Source organism: Salvia miltiorrhiza, chromosome 4 (assembly GCF_028751815.1).
Source record: "Salvia miltiorrhiza cultivar Shanhuang (shh) chromosome 4, IMPLAD_Smil_shh, whole genome shotgun sequence".
Taxonomy (NCBI): Eukaryota; Viridiplantae; Streptophyta; class Magnoliopsida; order Lamiales; family Lamiaceae; genus Salvia; species Salvia miltiorrhiza.
The window spans coordinates 28,416,476-28,438,785 of NC_080390.1; the positions used below are offsets into that span (position 1 = coordinate 28,416,476).

The window sequence follows — 22,310 nt, forward strand, 5'->3', positions numbered from 1 at the left end:
GTATAAATTTTTTCCATCTCTTTCCAACCTAATTAAGGAAATTTATTTTAAGTAATCACTACATATTATTCATGAGACTTTCCTTCCCCCAGCTACAGCACCAACTGCATCTGCAAAAAAATGTCAGAGCGTGAAATTCCCAGAATACCCTCCTAAGCCAAAGAGGACTTTTTACCCAATAAACGTTAAAAAAATTCAAAAACTCTGCAACAAGTGCCAGAGAAAGAAAGGAACATCAAACAATACATGAGAATATCTGCAAGAAATAAAATTAAAAATTTAAACTTTGTCTGAAAATCCCTCCACAGTCCTAGTTAGTATCTCAGAGTGAAAATAAATTAAACAACATTAACATTTTGGTATACTAGCTTCTTTCTTGAAAATTGTGACCTTATTATCATATCTAAATGTTCCTAAAAATAGTGACATTTTCTTATTTAAAATGAACTCCATAAACTTCCTCAATCACTAATTACAAAAAGTGTAAGATTCAATATCCATTCAAATACAACTATAAAAAAATTCGTGTCACATTGGGTCACAATTTTTAGAAACGAGTATTATTGAATGAGATGGCGTGCATTTCACCCTCAGTCATTAATGACATTTACTGCATTGCCCCTTTACCACCACCCACGAGGACGTGATTTCCTTGACCTCTGTTTTTTTGCAGTTAAGCAGTTGAGAGTTGTACATATTATTGTATGTATGCGTAAAGTACAACTTCTTATGTTGTATGCATAACTGAAGCACAGCTTCTTGAAAAAAATTTAATCTTTGCTTGTGGGTCTTCCGAAATTCTCGCTTTTCGTTTGAAATTTCTTCTTGTGGGTTTCAATGGCAAGCAGACAACGTAGTTATAGCTTATTCTTCAATCCACAGGTTTTGTGTGTTTTTTCCTGCATTTTTTTTCAATTTTTTGTCCTTTTTTGCCTTGTTTTTAACAATGTATAAAGTTTTATATAGTGTAAGCATGTTGGTAAATGTTGGTATTCCATTTGTTTATGTTTTGTCTCTTCAAATTTCAAGACTGTTTATTATTTAAATCTTACTGCAGTCTAGCTGTGTAGGTGGGATTTTCATTTGCATAGATTTTTACAAGTTTTATATTCACATTTATTTTAGGCCTTTTTTTCTCTTTGTTTGTGATGGCAATTATCTTTTCTGCGCTTGTGTTTTTCAGGTAGAAATGGTGACCAATGTGGTTTTCAAACTTTTGATTTGTTAGGTGAGAAAAAAGGTGGTACATTGTGCTGTACCTGTTGTATGTTGCTTTCTAATTAAATTGTTTTGCCCCCCTTACAGTTAGCTGCTTTATTACTTGTAGTACGCATAGTCAAAGCCATAGGTTATGAATGATGGAAGCTTTAATTAGCTCTCTTTCTAGCTGTAGAATCTTGGTATCCATCTTTTCTTCATGTTCAAGGAAGATTGTTGTTTAAGTTGAGAATGTCACTATCTGAATGCCTAGTTTTGGTGATTTTCAGGTTGAGAATTGCAATTGTCTTCACTAGGAGATGTTACTGAGTCTGCTGTAGTGTTCATTGTTTTAGTCTTGGGGATGGAGGGGAGGCGGCATTCTGTCGATATTCCTTTATCCAGAACGTTGATAGCGCTTAGGAGAGTGAGGTCTCTTCGTGATCCATCTACCAACTCCATGAGCAAGTTGAATGCCTTAGTTGATAATGTGAATTGGGAGGCGTATTCGAACGATGCAATCACTTTAGGATTTGAAAACAGTTGCCACAGAGTGAGTGAGGGTGATGATGATGATGATGGTCTAGGATTAAGAAGCTCGACGTCGTTTAGGGGTGACCATGAGCTATATTACGGTTCAAGAAATTGTAAATCGAGGCTTATGTCTCCCCAAGATTTAGGAGCCATGGTTGGCAACAAAGGCTCTGCACACCGGAGGTCGTTGTGTGTTGAAGGGCCGGATGCAGCACGCCCACTTGACCTCTCGATGGTGTGTGACAGCAAAGCGTTGAGTGAGAGATACTGCAAAGATTATGGTGACAAGTATTTTGAGTTCACCAGTGCAACACCTTCAGGTGATGGTGGGGCTTCATGTAATGAACCCGATGAAGAATTGAGGCAAGTCAAAAAGTGGCGTTTGGAGCTTGATGTGATGTCTAGAGGCACAGCTGCTGATGGTCTAAGTTCTGCAGTGAGTCCGAGCTTGTCTGTTGGTGATGCTCGAAAGGAACGGGCTAGTCATGGAATGTCGTTGTATGCAAGTGAAGATGTTGGTTTCATGGAGTCCTGCCATCAAGGATGTGGCATAGGCAGTTGTTGGTCAAGAGGTAGGAAATTTAGAGAAGCTAGTCTTCTTCCTCATGTCGAAGAACGGCCTCTTCTGTCAGAGGATGCAACGGGGGTGCAGAGCATCGACTCTAGGCACGATTGTGAAGGGGTCAGTCCATATGTGGAAAGTCCAAGAAGCCTCTGCCAAAAGTTCATGCCTAAATCATTTGGTGAATTGATAGGGCAAAACACAGTGGCTACCTCTCTATTGGATGCAATCTCTAAGAGGCAGGTAGCTTCTTTATACCTCTTCCACGGGCCACGTGGAACTGGTAAAACGTCGGGCTCAAGGATCTTCGCTGCTGCATTGAATTGCCTCTCTCCCGACACTACAAGACCATGCGGCGTGTGCAAGGAATGTGGTTTGTTCTTTTCGGGTAGGAGCAGTGACGTGAAAGAAGTGGATTCAGTGAGAATCAACAAAGTGGAGAGGTGTTGGTTGCTCATGAAGAATGCTCGGCTCCCTCCTGTTTTCTCGCGGTTTAAGGTTTACATCATTGACGAGTGCCACCTTTTGCAGCGTGAAACGTGGGCAGCTATTCTGAACGGCCTTGAGGAGATCCCTCGACACGTTGTCTTCATAATGGTCACTCCTAATCTTGATAAGCTCCCACGCTGTACTCTAACAAAGTCCCAAAAATACCATTTTCAGAAGGTGAAGGAGGTTGACATCACCAGCAAGTTGGGGAAAATATGTGTTCAAGAAGGTCTTGAGTTTGATGAGGATGCTTTGAACTTCATAGCAACGAAATCAAATGGCTCGCTGCGTGATGCAGAGATGATGCTCGATCAACTGAGCTTGCTCGGAAAGAAGATAACCGTTTCATTGGTTCACGAAGTAGTAAGTGCTGAAAAACTCTCTTGATTCATTTAGCCTATGCAGCTATTGGGATCCTGAGTCTAACTTGTTGCTCGCTGCTGCAGAGTGGAGTCGTTTCTGATGATGAATTGCTCGATTTGCTGTATCTGGCAATGTCGTCTGATGCCTCAAACACTGTTAGAAAGGCCAGAGAGCTAATGGGTTCGAGAATAGATCCGTTGCAGCTCACATCTCAGCTGGCAAGCCTCATCATGGACATTCTTGCTGGAAAGTGTCCCTCCGATGGAGTTTCGGAGAAGAGAAGGAAGCTTTTCGGAACAGATAACTGTATGATTCGTTATACCTTTCCTTTGATTATGATGTTTCTGCGTTATCTAACTGATGATTTGAAGTATTGTATGTGAAGCAATCTGTTTTGGTGCAGCTGAAGATGACATGAGGCAACTCAGTCACGCTCTAAAAATACTGTCTCAAACTGAGAAACAGTTGAGGATGTCAAACAACCAGATGACATGGCTGACTGTGGCTCTCCTCCAGCTGAGCTCTACAGCCACTTCAAACGAGGGGAGCGATCCAAGGTTAAGCACGCGCTCATTGCTCCCACATGGTGAGGATCGATGGTTTTGTATATACTATACACCAGCACAACCATGGCTGACTTCAATTTTTGCAGATGGTGATTTCCCGAGCTCATCATCAACGGGCGACAGTTTCAAGCGCTCCATTGGATGTGCTTGTGTGGATGCTGAGTCTGCAAACACGGGCGCCAAGTATGACAAGGAGACTCTGGATTTGGTCTTGATACGAGCTGCTGAAATGTGCTCGTCTAGGTCCATCAAGAAGTTCCTCCTCAAACGGGGGCGCTTGGCCTCTGTCCGCCTCACCCGAGGTACCCAACTCGAGCCTCCATCTCGTGTATCCGATTTCCAAGTTCTTGAATATGCATTATGCATTGTGTGCAGCAGGGATAGCAGTGACAGAAGTTGCGTTTGATCACCCCGACCACGCGTCTAGAGCTGAGAAGTCGTGGAAGGAGATTGCTGGCGCGCTCCAGCATATACTGGGCTACAACGTGGAGCTCAGGATAAACTCCGCTCATGATCATGACTCCAGCAGAGATGGGAAGTGGAAGAAACCGTGCCTCGGGTTGTTCAACTGCTCGCGCAGAGTGCCTTTTAGGTCCGGTAGCAATGCTGATTCGACTGTGAGAACCAGGGATAAGTACGTGGAGACGTGCTCCACCGAGTGTAGTTCTCGGATCTCGTGCTCTTGTTGCCACAGGAAGGAGCTGTTCAAGACCATTCGGAGCAGCGAGGGAAACGCTTTGAGCATTGAAGCTGGAGCTCATCAAGAATGCCGGACTTCATGTAAACCACGGTATGGCCCTCTCGTCTACGAGAATCCTCCTTTATTACCTACATATCGTGTTTCACTATTATTGTGTGGGTTGCCATTGCCAGTTCAAAGGAGCACTCGAGGTTTCATTGCTGGAGAGCTGCCACATTTCCTTTCCGGAAGGTAATGTCAGTTTTTTTTTTTTTTTCTTTGAAGGAAAAAACTGGAGAAGATTGACACTAGATAGGATTGAATCCGCAGGCATGGCAGCTGCGGCATCACCACCGCCACGAAGGGCTCGTCGACTACGCCCTGCACTGCGCCGCTGCAAAGTGACTTACCTTAGCAGCCATTGCTGCTGCAGATGATGGCCATGAAGAAATATTTTGACATGTTTCGTATGATAAGCTACTCTTGTAGCAAGAAATCTAACAAAGAAAGAATGTAGCTAGGTATCTTAATCCATGCAACAATTGTACAACAATGTCTATTATCTTCGCTTTTCTTAGAAATCTCATTCAAAAAGTTTAGAATCGAATATATAAATTTATCTTACAATGCATTAGTATTAATGAATGGGTTTATCAAGTATTTACCCAAGTCCATCTAGATTTTAAGTCTACAAAATATTTGTTCCATTCCCATTTAATAGGGTAAATTTTTTTATCTGGACGTTTTATTTTAATAGGTAATTTCTTAAGATAAAAAATTAATTAATATATAACAAATCATCTTTAACTTATTATTTACACCAAATGTCATTATAGTTCGTAAGTAATTATCTTTGTTTTTACTTTAAAAAGTAATACCTTCATTTCTCTTTACTTTTCTTTACATATGCCTTAACAAAAAGTTAATTTTCTCCACCAAATTTATATATATACGAGAACCAAAAATTGTGTGAGAATGTAAGAACCATTAAAATTATTGCATTTGTTATATAAATTAGTGCATCCACTATTAAATTTATTGCATTCGAAAAAATTAAATTTTTTACTCCTTTCAGGATTCGAACCCAGGTTCTGCATTCATCCACCAAGATGATGCATCCATCGTTGATCTTGATGATCGAATGGTTTAAAATGGTTTTTCGTTCTTATTTTATTTAGTGGTTTTTATTTGAGTCTCTCCATGTATAGGTATATATCTAATTTTACAAATATATATATATATATATAGAGAGAGAGAGAGAGAGAGGAATGTTATGCTACATACCTTATGTGAGCACCACTCACGTTTAGCCCTCCTTAGCATTATTATTTTTTTTAGACATTTATTTTTATTCTAATAGTTCATAAATTGTTATTAGGATCATTAATTTTATAAATAACATAAAAATCAAAGTCCGATTTGTTCATATTCCCTTTAACTTCAAATAATTAATAAAAAGGACAAATTAGACTCTGATTTTTATGTTAGTTATAAAATTAATGATCCTAATAACAATTTATGAACTATTAGAATAAAAATAAATGTCTAAAACAAAAAAAAAATAATGCTAACGAGGGCTAAACGTGAGTGGTGCTCACATAAGGTATGTAGCATAACATTCCTCTATATTATATATATATATATATATATATATATATATATATATATATATATATATATATATATAAGGGTGGGATACTGTGAGAGCACATCTTAAAATAAGAAATAAGAGCAATTTTTAATGTATGAATTTTATGTAAAACACGTATGAATTCGTTATATAAAGGTATGAATTGTGAAAAATAAATTTTTGCTACCTTTGGGATTCGAACTCAGTACCATAAATCCATCCAACAGGATTATGAATCAACCGTAGATCTTGATGATCTAAGGGCGAAAATGATTCTTATTTTATATCTTAAGAAATGCTCTTATTTTAGTCATTCCCTATATATATATATATGTGTGTGTGTGAAAATCGGGGTGAAAATTTGGGTCGGGACGGGTGCCGAACCCAATTTTAGCCGGTACCCGACCCGAAAACAATCCAAAAGTAGCACCCGTACGGGTACCGTTTTATAAAATCGGGTACCCTAATACCCGGGTGCGGATACTCGGTCCAGGTATTCGTGTACCTAATTATCCGATCTAGCTATTAAAATTAATATTTTTGTATAAGTCCTAATTTCTATAGCCTAAGTAGCATGTTTAATTAAGGGTAAATGGATTGGTGGACATTTCTACCTTTCAAAATTGATGTTTTTATATGTTGATGAGTTTCTTTTATCCTAAATAATTTTTATTTCATTAATTACGATTCATGAAGGATGAAATTTAGAAAACAAAAAATAAACGATGGGTACTAGGCATTTGTCACGGAAAAGCAATATATAATGTCACAAAAATTAGCGGTTATTTACTATTTTATTCAAATTGCGATGGTATTTATAACCCTTAATTTAATACATAAAGGGGTGGGCTACCGTGAGAGCACATCTTAAAATAAGAAATAAGAGCAATTTTTAATGTATGAATTTTATGTAGAACACGTATGAATTCGCTGTATAAAGGTAAGAATTGTGAAAAATAATTTTTTGCTACCTTTGGGATTCAAACTCTGGACCATAAATTCATCCAACAGGATTACGAATCAACCGTAGATCTTGATGATCTAAGGGCTGAAAATGATTCTTATTTTATATCTTAAGAAATGCTCTTATTTTAATTCCCATACATAAAATCCTAAATATATAACCATAAAAAAAATATGCAGGTAATCGAGTATACCCAATGGGTAGTTGGGTATACCCATTACTCGAAAAATAGTAGCCTTATCTACCCGGTACCGTCCCGCACCCATAAAATATCGGGTATTGAGTACCCAATAATCGGTCACTTATCGGGTTGGATTCGGGTATCTCGGTACCTGACAATCCGAATTTGCACCCCTATATGAAAACATCATTTTTGCCAAATTTATGGTAATTCTGCAATATAACGTTGAAGTAGAGAGAAGAAATTTTATAATCTTAAATAATTATAATTATAATCTAGTTATAATTATTTTGACATCAAATTAGAGATATTTTTATGATCTTTAATTTAATATGCGCATTGAATATTTTTTTATAAATAAAAAAATAATACTTTAATATTTTTTCTTATATGGGCCGAAATAATATTATTTGTTTCACCATTTATTTCTTAAAAACATACAAATTTGTTTTATTTTAATTTTTTTATACTCCCTCCATCCCGCTATAAATGACTAAAAAAATTGGACACGGAGATTAAGGAATGCGTGATAAAGGTATAAAGTGGGGGTGGAACCATCGGAAAAGTAGTGTTAAATATTTCTAAATTAGGGTTAGGTCATTTGAAATGGGACAATCCAAAAAAAAATTGGGTCATTTGAAGTGGGTCGGAGGGAGTATATTTTTGTTAGATATTAATTTTTGTGATTTTATTCACATACTTTTTTATTTATAATAATTTTTAATGCAACTAGAGAAAATAAAACTTCATTGATTTAGTTTATAGAACTATTTAATTTCAAGAATAAATTATATTTAATTTATATTTATTTAAATATAAAATTGTAGATAATAATTAGTTATATATATATATAGGGGGCACTATTCAGAAAACCTTCCTTAGCATATAAAATAAGAACAGATTATGACCTTAGATCTTGACTTATTTAACGGTTGTGATCAATTAATATTGGATATCTTTTAATTCGTGTAAGGATGAATAAAATTAGTAAAGAGATACGTTCGGAGGGTAAAATTGGTATTGGGTTTTGACTTTCCATATATCCAATCACATTGTTTCGAGTTGGGCGCATAATTAATTTGCACTTAAAGATTCGATTGACTCTAGTGATTTGGAATTAATTTAGTATTGCGTGAATTAATTTGGAATTAATTCGGTATTGCGTAAATTGAAAAAAAAAATTAATCAAATATAATTCACAAATCGGACACGGTTTACGAATTAGAAATTGATGACTTCATTCAGAATACAAATAAGCATATCTTGCATGAATTATTTTTTATTTATGTATGAATTTTTACGTTTTAGCCTCACCTTATATCTGCATGAATTATTTATGTATGAATTTTTATTTTATATCTGCATGAATTATTTTTTATTTATGTATGAATTTTTATTTGTTGCATGAATTATTTTTGGTTTATGTATGATTTTTTACATTTTGGGATAATCTGATTGCATGAATTATTTTTGGTTAAGGTACAAATGCCCCCTAAACATGACACCCCTAGAGTGTATCCCTCCCCATTCTCAATCTTGGTACAAATAAACCCCCAAAGTCGAAGAAAACTATACACTTAAACCCTGCCTATAGATGGCCGTTTAATGCCATCCGAAATAAATTTTTTATTTTATTTTATTTAATGGCGGGGCCCACAACCAACATCTATCAACGGCTTTGTAATTAGAAATTAGGGTTCAAATACTAAGAACCCTAATTTACGATTGCAGGTGCGATTCTTAGAGAGAAATCGAAGGAATTTTCTCGAATTTGCTTAGGGTTTCTCTGGGATTTCTGAATTCGATCAAATACACATGAGTTTTAACTCCGGATTTAGGTGTAGCTCGCCGCGCGCTCGAAGGCAGATGCAAACTGAGAATGGGAGTAATTACGTTTGTTGTCTTTGCGAATTTGAAGGCAAGAGACTTAAAGGTCCGAGAATGACCTCATGGACAGACGACAACCCAGGTGGTTGTATAAATTGGAAGGTATTTCACTGCTTGTTTTACTTTGTCTTAGTGAAACTTTATTGAAATTTCAGACCTTTTTTTTCCCCTTGTAGACGAAAAACTGTGGTTTTTTCGATTGGTACGGCGAGCCAATGTGTGAGAGAGCAAGAGATGTTATAAACATGTTGAAGAATGAAAATATGAAGCTTGTGAAGATCCATCAAAGTTCGGCCCCATCCATGGACGTGAAAAATGAAATTGATGATCTTTGGAGTGTAATGGAAGTGTTGAAGGAAGAATGCAATAGGGTTAGAAGGAAAAATACATTTGTCGTTATGATTCTGATTTTATCTTGGTTGATGCTAGTTAGGGATGGCAACGGGCCGGATCTGGACCGGGTCTGGCCAATACCAGATCCAGATCCGTTTTCATATACTAGATCCAGATCCAGATCCAGATCCGTGGATCTGAAAATTTTGGATCCAGATCCAGATCCGTCAGATCCGCGGGTCCACGGGTCCAGATCCATGGATCTGCTATTTTTAAATTAAATTAAAAAAATTTCACAAAATCAACAACATCTAATTTCCATCATGAAAAATATAACACAAAATACTTTTATCTAATTACTTTTAGTTTTTATTCTTTTGAATATAATTTATTTATTATTTTTAATTTAGTTAATATTATTAGTAAACTAAATATAAAATATAAAATATATATATAAAATAAAACGGATCCACGGGTCGGATCTGGGCCGGATCCGGATCTAAAATTTCAAGATCCAGATCCAGATCCGTTTTCAAAATTGAGATCCAGATCCGTCGGGTCCAAAAAATTGAGATCCAGATCCGTAAAACACGGATCTGGACCGGGTCCAAGATCCACTGCCATCCCTAATGCTAGTATATGTTGTTCTAGCATGAAGAAACAACCTTGTTGCGCTTCTTAGTTTTGGCTCATTCATGTTGTATCTTGTGATTGTTGCAATGAATGAATGGAATGAAAAACCAATTGTTGCTTGTTAGTTTTGGCTCAGAGTTTAATCTCTATGTGTTTGGTGCAGTTTTTATACATGTGCAAGAAAAGAAACCAACTGTAAACCTAATGTAAACCAACAGTGGATTTATAACATATCCAAAGTAAATAACAAGGGATTTATAACTGGTGAAAAAAATAAGAGAACTTCCATTTCTGAAGGAAAAGATAATGTCACAAAATCCAAGTTCTATCAATACTTCAAAAAACTCCAATAGCCATAACCAACACAAATTCATACAAGGTCAAAGACATAAACCAAAAGATATTCATTGTTTCTAAATGAGAAAAAAAAAAGCACTGAAAAGTGCAGATCCAACAGTTGCAAGCACAGCACAAAAGAGGAATATCATGTCAACCAGTTGTGGTGGATCCAAGTGTTGAAATGATATTCTTCTCTCTAAGTGATCTCCTTAGGATTTGTGGTTGCTTGTCATCTGCTTTCTTCCCTCTTGGAGCCTTGAATGGTTTGATTGTTTGCTTCTTCACTTGCGAGGCTCCTCATTCTTTATTGCAGTCTCTTTTCCTTTTTTCTTTTCTTATGTTAGCTTCATTTGGTATAGGGAACCTAGTCTGTGGATCACTTTCTCTTGGTGTCCCTTCATCTATGACAATAGATAAGGATCTTCCACTCTGTGTAAGCATACAAAAGCCATAATGTTAATAATAAAACTAGTATGTTATAAGACAACAAAGAACTGATTCTTACCAACAAAACTTATCTTCCAGTCTTCTCATTCACATACAACCCTATTCCAGAGTTTGAGCATTTTCTTCCACTCTTCTTTCTTGGATTGGATGATGTAGAAGCCTGTGATTCCTTGATCAGTTGTACACATTTCATACAATGTTAGTTCATTCACAAAAAACTTGTTTACTTAAGTATTTTTAAGATTAAATTCATACTTGTGAAGGCCTTTGAGGGCAGCTATCTTTCTTGTGTGACATACTGCCACAGATACTGCAGTGTTGCACCTTGCCCTTTCTTGAGAGCTTGTGCTTTAGTTTAGGCTCATTAGTAGCTCTAACCCTGTTTTTCTTGGGCCTTCCAACCTTCTTCTTCACAGGTGGAAGTTCAATAGCATCATCCTCTTTCAAAGTCTAGAAGAGCTTGAATAGAAAGCTGCTATTGCATGAGGGCAGGGAATACCAGTTAACTCCCATGCCCTGCATGTACACATCCTTCTGTCAACAAATACAATGTTTGTCCTCTCCATCACTGACCTCATACCCACTATCTCCATTCCAGAGCACATTACATTCAATTGAAAGTTGTTTGCTTTCTTCATATTGCTTCATCGCATTCGGACACCAAATAGTTTTCCAACCACCAACAACAGACCTCCTATCTCTAATCCTAGACATAACCATAATCCTAATATCCTCAAGCATTGAAATTATAGGTTTGTGCCTAGCATCAGATATGCTTGAATTAAAAGATTCTGAAATGTTGTTATCTACCATGAAAGTTGAGCACCTTGGGGTTTGGAAGGCTCTGCACCAGTTTTCTGGTGGATATTGCATGAGGTCTTAAGCTGCTTTCTTGTTGATTGCACTAATTTTTGCCAAGTTCAGTTTGAACTCTTGATGGAAGGAGCTCCATGCAGCAACCCAGAATCTTTTCTTCAGTTCATCACCCCTCCACTTCTTGCTCCAGTTTGCATAAATATGCCTTGCACACCATCGGTGCTCGGCTTGTGGAGTGATTTCCTTCACAGCCTCCATCAACCCCTGTGAGAAATTGAAGTTAAAACTTGTATTGATCAATAACCAATAAAAAGATATAGAAGTATTAGTATTGAACCATACCTTTTGCATGTCTAACATGATAGTAACATCATCTCCTTCCCCTAATTCCAGCCCCTGCTTCAACCATCTCATGAACCATCTCCAATTGTTCTTGTTTTCCTTGTTCACCACTGCCCATGCAATGCGAACAATGCCATCATTGTCATCCTTTCCAACAGCTGTTAAAAGACACCTAAAAGTGACTCCTTTCAAATGGCAACCATCCAATGAAATGAGTTTTCTACATCCTCCCAAACGTGTATGTCTGCATCTTTTTATTATACCCAAACGTGTCTCAAACCCGCAAGCATCAGCATAGTCGTCGTAAAACTTGACGGCCTCTTCCAACGTCGGGAATAATTGTCCTAAAACCGGAATTAGTTTACTGTCACACTTTGGCGTAACTAAGTCAACTACATCTTCATCATCCCACCAATTCTGATTATCTGGAATGAAATATGAATACACATGATTATCGGACGGAAACAAAAAAAACATAATGAACAACTTGTCTAATAAACTACAATAAACTGACATATTCAAATGCAACATTAATTTAACATCATGTTTCTTATTGAGAAATTTGGTTAATTAGGGAGAAAGTATACTATGAAAGTAAATTCATCTAAAACATCACAAAAAAAATTCATGAACAACACTTAAAACTAATGAACAACACGCTCTTCATCAATATCCATCCACGAATAATCTTCATCAAGGCAAAAACAACCGAAACACACTATGATCCTATGCATTACTGGGTAAGAAAATAGATAACTCTAATAAATTTAAATAAAAAACTAACCTTGAACAGACATTCTTGAATATAAGCCGGCGAAATTAATCTTAATCAATATTGTATGAGAGTTCACAAACCCTATATGAGTAATACTAAGCTTTATTCCATGCATGGGAGACGATGAATAAAATAGATACTCCCTCCGTCTACGAAATAAACTCCTACTTGCCCTTAAATTTATGTCCACCAAATAAACTCCTATTCTATTTTTTAGACATTTATACCCTCCCTTCTTTTTAAGTTTTACTACCCTTTACCATTAAATTTGCTAATCTAAAATAATTAACCTATTTAACACCTTAATTAAATAATCCTACCCAACCCACTAAATAACCTATATCGGCCCATTTGTAACCTAGGGTTTCTATCTTATTTCTTTCCCTTTTTGGGAAAACCTATCCTTTGCCGATCTTGTTCTTCTTCGTCGATCTTCTTCTTCTTCATTGAACTATGTCTGAATCACAGATATACGATAATTTTCTCCGGGCTTCACCATCGTTGGAGAGCGATTAGGGATCCATCGACCTCCCATCCATGGAATCGGTGGCAAAATCCTATGCCTCCTTCCTTGGGCTTGAGGTGCTGGAAACTGAGTCCATGGAGCCGGAAACGGAGTTCTCAGTGCCGGAAACAGAATCCATGGTGCCGAAAACAGAGTTCTCCCAACAGTCGTGGCGAGCTACTGAATCTAGGGTTCCGTTGCCTCGATCTAAGATCCATTTGCTCCCGGCGACTAGATCTACTATAGATCGGGTCCCGACGACCCGATCTCTTGAAGCTAGGGTTCCGAAACTCGGATCTCTGGAAGAGGCAGAGTTCTACAACTTCGCCCAATATGAGGATGAAAAATTGACGAAATGGGTGGGCATCTTTGAGGCGGTAATCCTCAATGATGGGGGCTATGGCGCTTGGCTTGCTAGCGGTGGCCGGACCGTGGATGAACCTCCGCTGCCGCCGCCACCGCCCTTCGTGCGAAATGAGCCGGATGCCTCTGTCCGTGCTCGGAGGCTGCAAACCCTAGAAATTTATTTTTCGGGTCACCTACATCTCCTCTAATCGGGTGAAATCGTTCTTTGTGGATTTGTGTATATTTTACTGCTTGTGGGGGCTGGTGATGCCTTAGTGATGTTCTTGAACTGATTTATGTTCCTATTACTATGTGTGTGGGCCGTTTATGCCATTTGTTGGTTATTGAACTGATTTTGAATGGATGATACTACATTGATCCATGCTTGATCCAATGATGAAACTTTTCTGAGGATTTGTGTTGCTTTACTGCTTTTGGGGGCTGGTGATGCCTTGGTGATGTTCTTGAACTGATTTATGTTCCTATTACTATGTGTGTGGGCCGTTTATGCCATTTGTTGGTTATTGAACTGATTTTGAATGGATGATACTACATTGATCCATGTTTGATCCGATGATGAAACTTTTCTGAGGATTTGTGTTGCTTTACTGCTTTTAGGGGCTGGTGATGCCTTGGTGATGTTCTTGAACTGATTTATGAGGATTGTGTATGTTTTACTCCTTTTGGGGGTTGGTGATGCCTTGGTGATGTTCTTGAACTGATTTATGAGGATTTGTGTATATTTTACTACTTTTGGGGGCTGGTGATGCCTTGGTGATGTTCTTGAACTGATTATGAACAATGATACTGCATGAATCTAAATAAAATGCCCTATGATGAGTATTTGCTGAGGGCAGGGGTTATACATATTGATGAGCCACCACTAGGTTGTAAGCCTAGTTTTGGAGGTACATTAGGTGTATAGCAACTAAATAAACATGATTTACATTTCAAACAAGTCAAAAAGAAAGATTAGCATCTGTTTGGGTTTGTAAACCTTAACAAAAAGTTATGCTTCCTACTATCCTAACTAATAACCACCTGTTGTAGCCTTTGCCTTAGTACATCCATGCTGCCTTGACCTAGCTCTTCAATGTCCTGCATTGTTTCATGTACTAGCTGTTCAGGAACACCTAGTACATTTGGTAGAATATGCAGCATGCTTAATCTTTCCTTGTTCATATGGGGGATCTTATAGTTGTTGCCCCCTTTGTCTTTGATGATTTCATGGTAGCAACTCTGTAATGTGAGGAATACATGATTAAGCTTCTCTGGAGGGTACTCTTCATAAGCTTCTTGCACATTCTTGAGTAGTTCTTCCACATTCTTGGCTGGTTTCTAGTCTTTCAATGTCTGAATTGCCCTAAAAAAACCAAGGTCATTCACGTTGGTGTCCGGGGAATTAGCAGGTTGGCAGACAAGTTGGATATTAAATCCATCTTGTCTTGCAACTGCTAAAAACTCCGGGTCATCAGGCTTTATATGTGGCTTTGCATTGTCTTGTTGGATTAATATCTCCTTGCTTGCAAATTCAGGCCATTTGGCCTTAAAATAAGGAACCATCTGTCAACAATTGAAACATAAGCTATATGATGAATTCATAATTAGAAATCTGATAGCAAAACATAAATAAACGAACCTTTGTGATCATGCAGTCCCTAATTATAGGTTTAGTGATGTTTGGAATGGGTTTTACTTCCAATGTGCTTTTGATCCTGTTCTTTGAATTCCTCTTTACTGCCTCCTCGGTTATGAAGGGATAAATCCCTAGTTTACCATCAAAAAGAATGTTTCCTTGTGCATCTATGATTGGCCTTGCCACAACACACATAAACATTATTTTATCGATAAATCTCTTTAATTTGCAACTCCTATAAGGTTCTTTTTCACCAGGTAACAGGTAGTATCTGTCCTTACACTTTGTTAAATAAAACCACTTCTCATCAATGTGTATTGTATTGAACATGGATTGAAATTTAATGAACCCCCCTTCATTTACTGCACTTAGTTGATTTGGGCTCCATTTAAGCTTACATAGCTTATTTTCAGAGGTCAAGAAAGGCTTGATTGCATTTGTATGAGGTTTAAGCTTCTTTTCTTTCACCCACACATGCACAAGTGATTTACTAACCCCTAGATTACTTGCCATCACTCTTATGGACGATCTCTGTAACACAGACAATTTCTTCACCTTTTCTGCATCTATCTTCCATTTATCTTTGTGTCCTAACCCTTTCTTCATTGATTTCAACTGAATAGGTAACCCGAGGGCTTGTTGTGAGTTGGCAGATTTCCAAATCGTCCAAACGGTCATCAAGTCGACGTGGAACTGCTCGGCAGCCTGCTTCTTCGCACCATAATGGAGCTTTCCTTGTGTGCTGTGTTGGAGCAGCCATTGAGCCAAAGAATTTCTGGCTTCATTAGTTAACTTAGGCCTAGCTCATAAATTTGACATTTTCTCTTTTGTATTGAATGTTGGGACAGCAGTAAGTGCCCCTATTTATTGTTGTTTAGAAGTTAGGTGAGTCTTCCAAAATTCCCTCCAAAATTTTCGGTCCTTGTAATCTGATAATTTTGGAATGGTTAGTAAAAATAACATCTTTTGCCTCCTAAACTTGGCGCCAACTTTACTGATTTATTTGTAGCACTTTTTTTTAATTCCAGCCAACTTGTTTAATTAAGTTTATTTAATGGGCAGTTTATTTAATGTGCAATTTATTTAATGGGCAGTTTATTTAATTAAATTTATTTAATGGTAGAAAATAAGTGGAATCTAAAATAAATAAGGAATAAAAAGGATGTAAATAATTTAAGTAAATCAAAAGGAAAAAGAATGAGAAGGGTGTAAATACCTTTATGCTAAAGATTAAGAAAAGTAAACAAAAGTCATTAATACTACCCTTTTATCCCACCCACAACACCTTTTTCAACTTTCTTAGTCTCCGTGTCGAACCCCAACTGGGAGTTTATTTCATGGATGGAGGGAGTATTATGATTACAAGATCAGACGTGCTAAGCTAGTTGAGATATAATGATAAGGTAAAAATATTAGATACCATATTAAAAGATACGTTTCACCTTAATTAGTGGAAGAGGACGGTTATAATAAAATGGAAAAAGACAAAATAATCCTTAAGCTGACCAAAAACGTGGGAATGGTATAATCATATTTCAGCCATTATATTATGAAAATGATGGTTGTGATAAGTTCCTAGTTCTTACAAAATAATTGAGTTCTCACAGGAGCCTCCCTCTATATGTGTGTGTGTGGGCTAAAATAAGTACACTTCTTAAGATATTAAATAAGAATCATTTTCAGCTCTTAGATCATCAAGATTTACGGTTGATTCATCATTCTGTTGGATGAATTCGTGGTCCTGAGTTCGAAATCCAAAGAGAGCAAAAATTTATTTTTCGCAATTCATACCTTTATACAGCGAATTCATATGTATTCTACATAAAATTCATACATTTTTCCTAATTCTTATTTCTTATTTTAAGAGGTGCTCTCACGGTAGCCCGTCCCTATATATATATATATATGTATATATATATAAAGAAGTTAGTATATGAAAATTTAAAGAATCTAATGAAATATGAGTCTTACACGAGTATTACTAATTACCAATTTTTAAAAATTTATATAATAAAAGTCATGCCCATAAACATCATCTATATACTAAATGGATATTTGGTTGATTAATTGAGAAATGAAAATGACCAACAAAGATTAATCCCGAAAAATAAAATTTGTTAATTCATTGTTACTATAACACAAGTTTTATTATAAACGAGAAAATTCTAGGTATGTTACATAGGTAAAATCCATTATTTGAAAAACTTAATTATTTTATGTTTAATTATAAAATTAGTAAACTAAAAAATAACATAAAAAAGAATAAATTTATTAATTCATTGTTCTAATATATGGACTTCTATTATATGACAAACTTAGTTATTGGCTAAATTATTATTAGTTAAATTAAATTAAAATTTTGATAAAAAAAAATATAACCATTTATTTGGTAAATTACTTAATTAATTAGCTAAATTAAATTCAAGGTTTAATACATATGTAGAATGAGATATTACACATAACTATTTATATAGGCTTTATTCAAGGTGTAGTATGATTAAGAAACAATATGGGATAGAAGTTATGAGGAAATAAAAATGGAGAAAAATAAGAATTCAGGAAAATTGAGAAAAATATAAGTGATGAAATTCTAGGTATGCCACACAGGTCAAACTCATTTTCTTATTATAAAGTAGATACTATACTTGGAGAGCAAGTGTTGAAGGCTACAGAACGAACGTGCTGGAAAGAACATGGGATAAAACATAGAAGATTTAATTCGAAAATCGAATTAAAATATTAACTCTTAACAATATGAAATTATTTGATAAGTTAGGCAATGTCATGTTCGGATGGGAAGCTTCATCTGGATAGTCTTGAGTTGTTAACAGAGAGCTTCCATGTTTGAAATCCGGCATTATCTATCTTGAACGAACTGGCGTTCCGGTGGCCACCACCTCCATATTTCTGATTGAAATTCAATAATAGCATGTCTTTACACTCTCCCAAGAATATTAGTTTGGAAAACAGAACTTACCTGTGATATGGGTGTAGTGTCCTCGTCACCAATACTCCTTAGGCTAATTTTCAACAGTGAGTCATTCTCAAGTTCAGGAACTCTGTAAACAACAGCTCCAATTCCCCTAAAGATAAAGGATAATGGGAAAGATAAGAATGATGAAAATTGCTCTGAGTTTAAAGCAAAATCAAGCTTGACCTTGAGAACAACAAACCTCAGGTCCATTTTGAGGCTTTTAAGAGCTAACTCATTCCCAAGCTCACTCCTTAGCTCCTGGATGGAATCCGCATTGACAGCCTAAAGGATAAAGATCCAAAAAATATGACATATCAGGATGAAATACCAAACATTCACTTAAAATATTAGCAAAGATTCAAAAGCCACAGATGTATATTCGTCTAGAATATTGAAAGTTAAATTGTTATACAGCATAAATAGATGAAGTTGTTTATTAACCGAAGTTTAAATCACACATACGGCTAAATGCAAATTGTACAACATGCAATTCAGGCCCTAGCATCAGCACAAAAAGCAGAAACATACACTTGTTATTTTGTGAAGTATCAAATTATTGGAACCTGGCACACCATGTTGAAATTAATGAAGAAGTCAACCAATCATGTTAAATCACCGGAAGATTGACTTGCCAACTGAAATTTGGTAACAGAAGGTGAATTTAGTGCAAGGAATGCAGTAAAAAGATCATCAATTTACCAGGCAATTTCCAAAAGCACCACCACCAAGAGTTATTTCATATGACAGCTCGAGAACCTTCTCTATCTTTTTCTGTTTGTCTTCCAAGCTTGACATACCTTGACTTATTACTGAGTCGAGTTCTAATGAGAGCAACTGAAATCATGTCAACCTTAAGAAAAATGGTAAGGGAAAAAAACAAGGAAGACATGCAGAATAGAGTCTCAGTAATTTCTTTTTTGAGTACTAATATGAATAGGAAATTGAAGAATTTTCAACAGTTTTCAGATGCCAATTTGACAAATGGCTGTAATAGTATCAAAATAAATAGAGATCATTCTACTTGAAACATGCACCACTCCAACAATATAGTTCACTCACAAGTTATAAAACTCAAGTAACCATAAAAGGTGGGGGCACCTACGATGGAATATATTCCCTCTGTACTTGGTGAAAGTTGACATAACATTGCTAAGCATGACTCACCATTTGAGAAATAATATGTGGTCAGCTAGATGAAAAATAAAATATCACAACAAGTCATGATACACTGCAGAAGAGGACAGTGTTGATGCAAAAAGATGAGACAGAAGCAAAGTAAAGCCAAACTCTTGCCCTTTGTGTAATCCAAAGGCATGTAATAACCCCTCAAATCATCAACTTCATTAGTTGTCTTTCAGCAAATGGGGAAAGAAGGCAATAAAATATCATGTAGAACAGAGTGCTAAAAACATATTTCCAAACCATGAGCAATCCTCCGAGTCATTTATTAATATGATGTTCGTGAACTTAGAAATTACTATGCATACAAATACAACACACTTCAATTATTCATGAATCTTGAGTTTGATTAACAGATGCCTGCGTTTCAGGGAGAGATGTTCATATTTCCAGCATATATGTTAATCGTAATTAGTGTTAAAGTTGAATCCAGTTACAGTTTCAATATAATGCTTTTCGACTCTGCTCTCAAAGTTATCCAATAGATGATTTAAAAAGTTCTTCTTTGCTAAAAGACACATATGATTCATTTTGGTAAACATTTTAGAAAGTGTATGGAACACAATTTACCTGTTGGAACAATGAGGGATTTAATGTGGCATCAAATTCAAGATTCAAATCCTTCAACCCACTGCTAAATGCTTTACTATTTGGAAGGCGCCACCTCCACAGATCACCATCCTCAATATATTCAAATAGTCTCCTCACTCTCCTGAATTCAGTAACGGCACCATTGGTATGATTGTTGACGTCCCCAGCCAGGAGTTTCTCCTTGAAATAATCATAAGCTATAGTAGCTCCGCTCCTGTCCATGTCTATCACTGTAGTCACATTCCCATTAGTTGATGATGTCCCCGAACCCAACATCTCGAGAGCAGTCTTGTGATGGTCCAGGACTACAACCCTATGTATCACCAATTAAAAAAACAGAATTACCAGAAATGTAGAAACATTGAATATCTCTAAATAGAAAATGCATTATTGGAGTTAATTTTGTTTCCTTTTCTTAAATGATATGGTGGGAATCTAATCATAATCCCACCACGGACTAACTTACTACATTAGCTCAACACCAAAGGTGTACCAAAAAAATTACGAAATTTCAAGAATTGTTCAATTTCACATCTAAAAGCAACAAATGAGCAAAACCCAATGACAAGTTTGTATCTTGATCCACGATTCATATCACAAAAACCAAAATCATCTCCAACACATCAACAATCTACTTGCCTAATGAATAACTGCAATAAAAATAAAAATAAAAAAACAAATTAAACTTGCCTTCCAACTTTACGAGAGAGCTGTTCGACGAAACCTAGCGGCCCCACAAAATCCAGCAGGTAAACAGTATCAGTTTCATTCAAGGGCAAATTCTCAGCTCTGCAATATTACAAACACCTTAAGCGCATGCATTAAACAGACAACTTAATAGGATTGCGTGTGAATTGAAGATATCGGAACCTGATAGGAGAGTAAACGGTGTTGGGGAAGAAGAGAGGAGGAGCGAAGGCCGGAGAATGAGAGAAGTAGAGGTAGGCCGCCAAGGCACCGAAGGCGCCATCGGGGCAGGGGTAGTGATATAGCACCGCCGATTTCTGCACCCCCGTCATTGAAGCGTTTGCTGCCAGATTAAACCCCCGCCATGTACATGTTTGTCTTTTGTTTATAAATTTGCTTCGATGCCTTTCAACTTTTTTTCAGTTGGAGTTTATCTTACTTGAGAATCTACTTTTTTTTTTCAGTTGAAGTTTAACAACTATCTCTATTTTTTATTTATTTTTTATTTTTTAAACTATAACACTAAAAATAACGTGTCTAACAGCAAATTTAAAATAGTTAAAATGTGAATATGAGGTAAAACTTTGAGATATTATATTAACTTTGTGAATTTTCGTGTGCGTAAAGTATAGAACATAGATGATGATGTTTACAATTTGACCAGATATGTATTTATAGGCTAGAATTATTAAGAATTCCGGTAGGAATAGGAATTTGTCTAGAGCAAAATTAGAACTCTTCGAGTTCATCTCCAACGTTATTGAGCACTTAAATCCTTCACGATAGCTTCAAATCCCGCAAAATCAGGATATATATATATATATATATATAGGGTGGAGTTCTATGGAGACCACTTCTTATATAGAGAATGAAGACCAAATCTTGTGCGTCGATCTTGCTTAATTTAACGGTGATCATTCGTCCATTAATTATTGTAATTTTTTCATATTTATTTATTTCCCTAATTACAACTAATCAAATATTTTATTTATGCTCAAATCTCTTCCTCACTGATCCGTCCCTCTCTCCAAACTCACTCTCTCTCTCTCTCTCTCTCCCACACGTTCCTAGAAAATACTAATGAACATACTAATGTTCGTTGATATGTTCGTAGAAAAACAAACGAACATATTAATGTTCACATAGAAAATACTAATGAACGTACTAATGTTCGTTGCAATGTTCGTAGGAAAATAAATGAACATACTAATGTTCAGCTATTACGTTCATTGACGAATGATATCACATCAGAAAAGGAATGGAGTATACTAATGTTCGATGATATATGCGTAGAAAAACAAATGAACATCGATATGTTCGTAGGAAAATAAATGAACATACTAATGTTCAGCTATTACGTTCATTGACGAATGGTATCACATCAGAAAAGGAATGGAGTATTTCACGGGATTTCATAAACATACCAAAATAATTTAATATCATGGAATTTTAGGGTCCCTTGATTCAGATTCATCCAACGGACATGATGTGGTCTCTATTCTCCATCTAAGTAGGTGGTCTCCATAGAACTCCACCCTATATATATATATATATATATATATATATATATATATAGGGATGGGATGAGATCCTGTAGATTTCACTCCCCTCATAGAATAAAGGTATAAATATGGGCCACACATTTTATCTACGTGG

The 22,310-nt window shown here is 36.2% G+C and overlaps 2 protein-coding genes across 7 annotated transcripts; one reads left to right on the plus strand and one right to left on the minus strand.

Annotated features, from left to right (window-relative positions):
- The first annotated feature begins 662 nt into the window (after nt 1–662).
- LOC131019600 (protein STICHEL-like 2) lies at nt 663–5,088 on the plus strand. Of its 4 annotated transcripts, none has more exons than XM_057948182.1 (9): nt 663–882; nt 1,184–1,228; nt 1,488–3,145; nt 3,229–3,451; nt 3,531–3,731; nt 3,798–4,013; nt 4,087–4,501; nt 4,585–4,642; nt 4,721–5,088. In XM_057948182.1, the coding sequence occupies exons 3-9, from the start codon at nt 1,562–1,564 to the stop codon at nt 4,793–4,795; spliced, it is 2,772 nt and encodes a 923-aa protein (XP_057804165.1). In that variant the 5' UTR covers nt 663–882; nt 1,184–1,228; nt 1,488–1,561; the 3' UTR covers nt 4,796–5,088. The 4 variants fall into 4 exon arrangements, with proteins under 4 accessions (XP_057804165.1, XP_057804166.1, XP_057804167.1 ...); XM_057948183.1 differs by having other exon boundaries at nt 4,090–4,501; XM_057948184.1 differs by having other exon boundaries at nt 666–882; nt 3,549–3,731.
- A 12,732-nt stretch (nt 5,089–17,820) lies between these two features.
- On the minus strand, nt 17,821–21,311 carry LOC131019601 (uncharacterized). Of its 3 annotated transcripts, XM_057948187.1 has the most exons (7): nt 20,838–21,311; nt 20,658–20,756; nt 19,947–20,280; nt 18,897–19,031; nt 18,397–18,479; nt 18,201–18,306; nt 17,821–18,130 (listed from the first exon to the last, which is right to left on the minus strand). In XM_057948187.1, the coding sequence occupies exons 1-7, from the start codon at nt 20,984–20,986 to the stop codon at nt 18,026–18,028; spliced, it is 1,011 nt and encodes a 336-aa protein (XP_057804170.1). In that variant the 5' UTR covers nt 20,987–21,311; the 3' UTR covers nt 17,821–18,025. The 3 variants fall into 3 exon arrangements, with proteins under 3 accessions (XP_057804170.1, XP_057804171.1, XP_057804169.1); XM_057948188.1 differs by lacking the exon at nt 18,897–19,031 and having other exon boundaries at nt 20,838–21,290; XM_057948186.1 differs by having other exon boundaries at nt 17,821–18,479; nt 20,838–21,290.
- Nucleotides 21,312–22,310: the final 999 nt, after the last annotated feature.

Excerpts from the sequence above, each read along its gene's own strand:
- LOC131019601 (XM_057948186.1), bottom strand. The coding sequence starts at position 20,986 with ATGACGGGGGTGCAGAAATCGGCGGTGCTATATCACTACCCCTGCCCC. Across the intron at positions 20,281-20,657 it reads CTCTCTCGTAAAGTTGGAAG|GGTTGTAGTCCTGGACCATC; the intron begins GCAAGTTTAATT and ends GGTGATACATAG. Across the intron at positions 18,480-18,896 it reads GTGCTTTTGGAAATTGCCTG|GCTGTCAATGCGGATTCCAT; the intron begins GTAAATTGATGA and ends TTTATCCTTTAG.
- LOC131019600 (XM_057948182.1), top strand. The coding sequence starts at position 1,562 with ATGGAGGGGAGGCGGCATTCTGTCGATATTCCTTTATCCAGAACGTTG. Across the intron at positions 3,732-3,797 it reads GCGCTCATTGCTCCCACATG|ATGGTGATTTCCCGAGCTCA; the intron begins GTGAGGATCGAT and ends CAATTTTTGCAG. Across the intron at positions 4,643-4,720 it reads CCACATTTCCTTTCCGGAAG|GCATGGCAGCTGCGGCATCA; the intron begins GTAATGTCAGTT and ends TTGAATCCGCAG.